The 8,251-nt window shown below is 57.5% G+C and overlaps 1 protein-coding gene across 4 annotated transcripts; it reads left to right on the forward strand.

Annotated features, from left to right (window-relative positions):
* Positions 1–339: 339 nt before the first annotated feature.
* Positions 340–7,901, forward strand: FOSB (FosB proto-oncogene, AP-1 transcription factor subunit). Of its 4 annotated transcripts, none has more exons than XM_017502477.2 (4): positions 346–1,450; positions 3,475–3,678; positions 3,922–4,029; positions 5,282–7,901. In XM_017502477.2, the coding sequence occupies exons 1-4, from the start codon at positions 1,325–1,327 to the stop codon at positions 5,741–5,743; spliced, it is 900 nt and encodes a 299-aa protein (XP_017357966.1). In that variant the 5' UTR covers positions 346–1,324; the 3' UTR covers positions 5,744–7,901. The 4 variants fall into 4 exon arrangements, with proteins under 4 accessions (XP_037585170.1, XP_017357966.1, XP_017357965.1 ...); XM_017502476.2 differs by having other exon boundaries at positions 348–1,450; positions 3,358–3,678; XM_017502478.2 differs by lacking the exon at positions 346–1,450 and adding an exon at positions 1,478–3,201 and having other exon boundaries at positions 3,358–3,678.
* Positions 7,902–8,251: the final 350 nt, after the last annotated feature.

Here is an 8,251-nt window from a genome sequence, read left to right on the forward strand (position 1 = left end):
CTTTGCCCAGCCGCTAAGACTAAAGCTAAAGCTCAGAGGGAAAACATTTCCTAAGCTCGCACAGCGGATCAAGATAGAAACTGGGACGAGTTTTGGAATCCCACCACTACCTCCACTTTCACCTGGGCATCACAGCCCGCTCGGGACTCAGTTTCCCCACCTACGTGACCACACCACACTAACCAGCGTCTCCTTTTGGAGATCTCTTCTCGAATGGTGGCGCTGCACCAGCCGTAGAACAGGGTGGGTGGGGGCGCCAGAAGCGAGGGGGACCTGCAGGCTGGGGTCTTCCCCGCCCAGGTCTGCGGGGACCCTCCGGGGCTAGTCTAAGCGCCTATTAATACCAGCCCCCAGGGCGGCGTGGCACTGCGCAGGCGCGGGCGGGGCGCCGGGTGCGCGCTAGCGAGCGAGGGATTCCCTCTGACGTCATTGCTAGGATACCAAACAAACACTCCGCCGCGCCGGCCGAGCTCCTTATATGGCTAATTGCGTCACAGGAACTCCGGAGAGGCGGGGCCGGGATCTCCTCCCGCCGAGTGGCCCGGAACGCAGCCCCCGAGACCCCCAGGGCTCCGAGGGTCGTGCGAGTGACCAGATCGAGTCCAGAACAGACCTCTCGCTGGAAGGTGCGGGATTCGATTTGGCTGGGCCGGAGACTTCGGGAAGTTTGTCCAGCAAGGGGCGGGTGACGTAAGCAGGGGGGCGGGTCCCGGCAAATAAATACAGGCTGGCGGGTCTGCTTCATTCATAAGACTGAGAGCTACGGCCACGGCAAGAACACGCGGAGCCAGGACTTAGAAACTTGATTATTGTGGTTCTTCTTGGGGGTTAAGAAATTTCGTTAATTTTTTTTTTCCGGAGAGAAAGTTTTTGGAAAGATTCTTCTAGATATTTCTTTTCTTTTGGAGGACAGACTTTTTTCGTTTTCTTTATAACTCCCCTCCCCCAGTGGGACCCGCCGGACGCGCGGAGGAGACCGTAGCTGAAGCTGATTCTGTACAGCGGGACATCGCTTTCTGCCCCTGGGGGAGCAACCCCTCCCTTGCCCCCGGGTCCTACGGAGCCTACACTTTCAGGAGGTACAGCGGCATCCTGTGGGGATCTGGGCACCGCAGAGAGACTGCACAGAAACTTTACCATTGTTGGAACGGGACGCTGCTCCTTCCCCAAGATTCCCCTGACAGCGTACTTTGAGGACTCGCTCGGCTCACGCGGGACTTCCACCGCTCACCCCGGACTCGCATCTTACTTCCCCAACCCGGCCATAGCCTTGGCTTCCCGGCGACCTCAGCGTGGTCACAGGGCCCCCCCTGTGCCCAGGGAAATGTTTCAGGCTTTTCCCGGAGACTACGACTCCGGCTCCCGGTGCAGCTCCTCACCCTCTGCCGAGTCTCAGTATCTGTCTTCGGTGGACTCCTTCGGCAGTCCACCCACCGCCGCCGCCTCCCAGGTAAGTTTTTAATAATAGGGGTGCTGCTTTGGAGGTTTTATATTTTAAGTCAAGGGTGAAAAGAATAACCCCCAATCCCCACGTAAAGACGCGTCAGAACCCTAGATCTGAGATGGAAAAGGCTCACAGCGCACTTTGCAAACTGCAAAGAGTCGAGAGATATTTGCAGTTGGTTGTGTGAGTGGAGCCGCACGAACGAACGCGGCAGGCAGGGTAGGCTTTGGAGCTGGGGAGGGAGGATGCACCGCTCAGTGCAACGTGTATGCGGCAGCGGAGCTGAGAACTTTGAGCCGGCCCCCGGGACTGTCCCCTGCTCGGGTTTCTGACCTGAAGCTAGCGCAGTTAGGCAGGTGGGGGAAATCCCGAAGAAGCTTCCAGTAGCCTCCTTTCCTTTCCTCCTCCTTCGGAGCGCCCACTTTGGTGCCGGGGCGCCCTCCACCCATCGGGAAGAGGGGCCTGGAACCCTCGGTCGCGCTGCCTCCGCCTCCTGCGCGGAGACGTAACGGGGGACCCGTGCGTAACGGCTGACGCGCTGGAATCCTCCGTCTGACGCGGGGCACGCACGGCGCGCGGCGCCCCCTTCGTCCGCCCCGCCCCTGACGTCCCGGGAGCGTTCTATTTTGGAACGCCGGGGCCACGTTGCTAAGGGAGGGGGTAGCCCGGCGTTTCTATTGGCCGCCGGGGCGCGGGCCTTGGCCAATCAGCTTTCCCTTCCTATTTGTAGAGTGCAGTTTCCTTCCCCCTCTCTGTCCCCGGAACCCGTGGTTCTTTGGCGGCTGGGTCTCTTTTCGGCACCTCTAGAAAGGCAGAGCGAGGGGATCCCTGTCGTGACAAGAGCGGCTTTCTGCGATCCAATGGATCTGCGGGGCCCTTGCGGGGATCTGGTCCCTGGGCTCTCAGGAGCAGGGAGTGTCTGTCTGTGTGCCGGCATTTCTTGGGGAGATACGGTGGCTGTCACCCTCTTCTCCAGACACACAGACACACGTTCCCACTCCGTCTGCTCCGGATGCCCGGTCCCTGCGGTGTGTCCCAAGACCGGACTAGAACCGCGAACGAAAGGGCAACCAGCCAGGTGGTCTCCAGGAGCTCCGCCCCCTCTGGGTTCCCAGGACGCTGATTGGCCCGCGAGCCAGCCCATCCCTCACCACGCCCCCCGAGAGAGTAGTTAAGCCTTCAGAGCAGTGCCAGGAGTCCATTTACGGGAGGGGGGAGATGAGCGCTGCTGAGGCTTGGGGGGCTCAGGTCCTGAACCATCCCCCTCCACGACAATCTGAGGGAGCCCCGGTGGTTACTTTTCTCTACCTGTCCGTTCACCCTACCCCGTCAGTCGTCAGTCTCACTCTGAGACAGTAACTTGAAACGTTGTTCTAAACTCCTAGGCCCGTCCTTCAAACACCCTTTTTACTGGGACCCCCGCCCCTGCATGGGACCTCGCGCAGAGGGATGTGTGTGTGTGTGAGTGAGTGTAGAGAAAGGCTTGGCCTAAGGCCTCTCCTTCTCCCTCCCCTTGTCTCTGGGGTGGGGGTGGGGTGTTGTGGCTGTGTGTGTGGCTGTGGCTCCGTCCCCGGGGGTTCTGTCACCCGGCTGTGTCCAGCCTCCTCTCCACCCCCCACACCTAAGAGTCACCAAGCCGGGGTGTGATTCACCACCCGCTGGAACCGTGCAACCTTTCCCCGAGGAAGAAGGAGGAGGTAGAAGCCAGTTGAGCAGAAATCCTCTCATTAACCACTGCGTCACGGTGTAGTGGAAGGGTGGGTGTTGTGGCTTTTTCCCTGTGACACACACATCCACACTCGCTCACCCTGTGCTCACTCACGGGGTCGGTGTGTGTTATGTGTGTTGGGTGTGTGTGTGTCGGTGTCTTTGTTTGTGTGTCTACGCCTGTGTGTGTATGTGTCACCCCGTAGGAGTGCGCCGGTCTCGGGGAAATGCCCGGTTCCTTCGTGCCCACGGTCACCGCGATCACAACCAGCCAGGATCTCCAGTGGCTTGTGCAACCCACCCTCATCTCTTCCATGGCCCAGTCCCAGGGGCAGCCACTGGCCTCCCAGCCCCCCGTCGTTGACCCCTACGACATGCCGGGAACCAGCTACTCCACGCCAGGCATAAGTGGCTACAGCAGTGGCGGAGCAAGTGGCAGTGGCGGGCCTTCCACCAGCGGAACCACCAGTGGGCCTGGGCCTGCCCGCCCAGCTCGAGCCCGGCCTAGGAGACCCCGAGAGGAGACGGTGAGTAAGGGGCACCAGGACTTGGCCTGGGTAGGGGGAAGCAAGAGAGGCAGGAAGTTTCTCATGAATGGAGGGGGCTCCATTAAGGCCTCCGTGTTACAGAAACCCCAAGATCCTTGCTACATGATCGAGGACTGGAGGCTGGTTTTTGGCTACTGGGGGTTCTGAAAGAAGTAGAGGTTTGGAATGGGTGGAGGAGCACTGTATCCCCCAAATCTAATGGCCTCCATTTCCCTGACTCAGCTCACCCCAGAGGAAGAGGAGAAGCGAAGGGTGCGGCGGGAACGAAATAAACTAGCAGCAGCTAAATGCAGGAACCGCCGGAGGGAGCTGACTGACCGACTCCAGGCGGTGAGGACAGGCCCTGGGGTGGGAAAGGGGATGGTGATGGGAGCTCTCTCCCCATTCTCTGACCACCTCTCCACCTGTCCCCTTATCCTGGGTTGAGAACTACACATTCCACATATGGAACTCGGTACTGGTGTGGCCAGATGGGGTAGCCCCAGGCATGAACACAGACCACCACGTCCTTAAATCCACTCCTGCCCTCCCCATTTCCTGACCCCGTGCCCTAGTTTCCTAGCCTTCATTTCATCCCGAGGGGCCACATGAGGCCCTTGAGGAGAGGGGAGCTCCTCTCATTTCTCCCATCTGGTCTTTGGCAAGTAACAACCCATTTTGCCTCAGTTTCTCCATCTCTGCAAACCCTCATCAAATCTCCCAGGCTCCTTCTACGCTTAACATTCTGGAGAGCCTGTGAAATGAAATTATTCCACCTCCTGCCCTAGCTACCCACAGTTCTCCTGGTGCTGGTGGCATCCCCCAAAACCCACTCCCTTCCTACACCCACCCGTGGTCTGAGAGTTCCTTCGGTGTGCCTGCAGAGTGAGCTGTTACTTCTTGAGGGAACAAGGGAATTGTCAACTTTCCTGCTCTTCCCGGGGAGGTTGAGAGGGAGGGGTAATAGAAGTGGACACATTAAAATCACATAACGGTGGCTTATGCCTGTGATCCCAGCACTTTGAGAGGCCAAGGCAGGAGGATCGCTTAGTCTAGGAGTTCGATACCAGCCTGAGCAAGATAGGGAGACCTTGTCCCTACCTCCCAAAAAAAAAAAAAAAAAAAAATTAGCTGGGTGTGGTTGTGCGCACCACTGTAGTCCCAGCTACTCTGGAGGCTGTGGTGGGAGGATCCCTTGAACCCAGGAAGTCCAGGCTGCAGTGAGCCATGATTGCACCACTGCACTCCAGCCTGGGGGGCAGACCGAGACTGTCTCAAAAAGAAAACAAAACCAACCACATAACGATTGTTCATTCATTCAACAAACTTCTGCATGCCTCCTGCACAGGAGAGACTTCCCCATAAACCTGGCCCCTTCCCTACTATCCTTTGGACAGATGGGGGAGACTGAGGCTCCTAGAAGGCAAGACCCTTGCCCCAAATCCCACGGCCACCAGGATTCCATCTCAGGGGGGTGTTTGCTCTCAGCTAGGGGCTGCCTTCCAGCAGCAAATCCAGGGGAGCCATGACCCGAGTTTCCCAGTCACTGACATGCTTTATTCTCCTTCCCTTCTCTTCGGTGACCTGGCCTCCCCGGCCTCAGGAGACAGATCAGTTGGAGGAAGAAAAAGCAGAACTGGAGTCGGAGATCGCCGAGCTCCAAAAGGAGAAGGAACGTCTGGAGTTTGTGCTGGTGGCCCACAAACCGGGCTGCAAGATCCCCTACGATGAGGGGCCCGGGCCGGGCCCGCTGGCGGAGGTGAGAGATTTGCCGGGCTCAGCACCGGCTAAGGAAGATGGCTTCAGCTGGCTGCTGCCGCCCCCGCCACCACCGCCCCTGCCCTTCCAGACCAGCCAAGACGCACCCCCCAACCTGACAGCTTCTCTCTTTACACACAGTGAAGTTCAAGTCCTCGGCGACCCCTTCCCCGTTGTTAACCCTTCGTACACTTCTTCGTTTGTCCTCACCTGCCCGGAGGTCTCCGCGTTCCCCGGCGCCCAGCGCACCAGCGGCAGTGACCAGCCTTCCGATCCCCTGAACTCGCCCTCCCTCCTTGCTCTGTGAACTCTTTAGACACACAAAACAAACAAACACACGAGGGAGAGAGACTTGGAAGAGGAGGAGGAGGAGAGAGAGGGGAAGAGACAAAGTGGGCGTGCGGCCTCCCTGGCTCCTCCGTCTGACCCTCTACGGCCGCTGCGCCATGCCATCGGACAGGAGGATTCGTTGTATTTTGTCCAGCCTCTTGTTTCTGTGCCCCGGCGAGTCCGGAGAGCTGGTGACTTTGGGGGCAGGGGGTGGGAAGGGGATGGACACCCCCAGCTGCCTGTTGGCTCTCTGAGGTCAACCTAAGCTCTGGGGATGGGTGGGGAGGGAGTTGGGGTGACGCCCACCTTCGGGCAGTCCTGTGTGAGGATGAGGGGACGGGGTGGGAGGTGGGCTGAGGGGGCGGGCTGGAGTCCTCTCCAGAGAGGCTCAACAAGGAAGAATGCCACCCCCTACCCAGTGTCTCCTACACCCACCCTTTTAGGGGGGTGCCTAGGTTGGTTTCACCTGTACTCCCGACTTTAGCTTATTTATCCCACATTTCCATGGGGTTAGATCCTCTTTCCCTCTGGGCAGAATTGAGCCCCCCCTTAAAGGGAATTCGATGCCCCCCTGAATAATCTCACCCCGCCCAGACTTTTTTTGAAATGTGAACGTCCTTCCCTGACTGTCTAGCCACGCCCTCCCAGGAAAACTGGCTCTGATTGGAATCTCTGGCCTCCTAAGGCTCCCCACCCCGAAATCAGCCCCCAGCCCTGTTTCTGATGACAGTGTTATCCCAAGCCCCTCGCCCCTGCCAGCTGACCCTCCTGGCCTTCCTCGTTGGGCCGCTCTGATTTCAGGCAGCAGGGGGTGCTGTGATGCCGTCCTCCTGGAGTGATTTATACTGTGAAATGAGTTGGCCAGATTGTGGGGTGCAGCTGGATGGGGCAGCACCCCTCTGGAGGAATAATGTACCCCACTCCCTAAAGCCTCTCCTCAGTCTCCTCTCCATCCATCCCCCTTCTCCCTCCCCTCAACAGTGAGTTAGACTCAAGGGGGTGGGACAAAACTGAGAAGGGGATGACAGTCCTCCATCTATGTGGCCTCTCTCTCTCTCCTCAGGACCCTCAGCCCTAAGCCCTGGCCTTTTTTTTCAAGGCCCCTGACCCATCCCCAGCCTAGGACGCCACCTTCTCCCATCCCTCGGCCCCCACATCCTCTCTAGGAAGGGAGCAAGGGGGTGTGACATTTTTCCGGAGAAGATTTCAGGGCTGAGGCTTTAGTACCCCTAGATTCCCAATATTTTTGGACTGGCAAACTCATGGGGCTGGAATCTCACGATCCCATGCCCAAGTCCCCCCAGCCCCAACCCTGGTTTTAGCTCTTCCACCCCGCCGTTCCCTGTGCTTCATCTCATGAGGATTTCTTTATGAGGCAAATTTATATTTTTTAATATGGGGGGGTGGGCCACGCCGCCCTCCATCCGTGCTGCATGAAAAACATTCCACGTGCCCCTTGTCACCAGTCTCCCATCCCGATCCCAGACCCATTCCGTAGCTATTTATCCCTTTACTGGTTTCTGAAAGGCAATTATATCTATTATGTATAAATAAATATATTATATATGGGTGTGTGTGTGCGTGCGCGTGTGCGTGAGTGTGTGAGCGCTTCTGCAACCTCGGCCTAGGTCATGTTGGCCCTCAAAGCAAGCCGTTGAATTGGAAATGCTTCTAGAAAACTCTGGCTCAGCCTGTCTCCGGCTGACCCTTTTCTGATCATCCCGGCCCCTCTGATCATTCCTGACGGTCTCTCTCCCTCCATCTTTTCTCCCCGCCTATGTTCATCTGACCATTTCCACTTGTCCCCTTTGTGACTGTCCCTGTGGATGCCCCAGTTGTTGTCTGACTCTGGGTTCACTGGGGACATGAGATTTTACTTTCTGTGAGTAAACCCGAGGGATCGTAGATTTATACAATCTGTGAGCATTCTGGGTGCGAGTGTGAGAATGTGAGCAGGGCCTGCCCCTGCCAATCACAATTCAATGAATTCCTGGCCCCCCCACCCCCTGCTGTATTTGTGGTTCTCTTTTTGTATTTTGCACCTGACCCCGGGGGGAGGCTGGGACAGACTGGCGATGGGCCGTCCCCTCTCCCTTGGTTCTGCACTGTTGCCAATAAAAAGCTCTTAAAAACGCCATCACCAGGGTGCAGTGTTTATTTCCTCCTGATGCCCCCTGCCTGACTTCCTTTTACTAAGAGGGGGTGAGGTTAGATTGTTGGAAGGACTACACACACACACACACAGATCACACACATGCACACACACCCATGCAGGAACTCCTGCTAGTTAATGGGGCTACAGCTGGCTGAAAGGAAGGTAGATAGTCAGAAGGACTTCCTGTACACACAGGCAGTACCTCCCAGGCACAGTGACTCACACCTGTAATCCCGGCACTTTGGGAGGCTGAGATGGGCGGATCACTGGAGGTCAGGAGTTTGAGACCTGCCTGGCCAAGATGGTGAAACCCTGTCTCTACAAAATTTA

The sequence above is a fragment of the Cebus imitator genome, unplaced genomic scaffold (assembly GCF_001604975.1).
Source record: "Cebus imitator isolate Cc_AM_T3 unplaced genomic scaffold, Cebus_imitator-1.0 Scaffold296, whole genome shotgun sequence".
Taxonomy (NCBI): Eukaryota; Metazoa; Chordata; class Mammalia; order Primates; family Cebidae; genus Cebus; species Cebus imitator.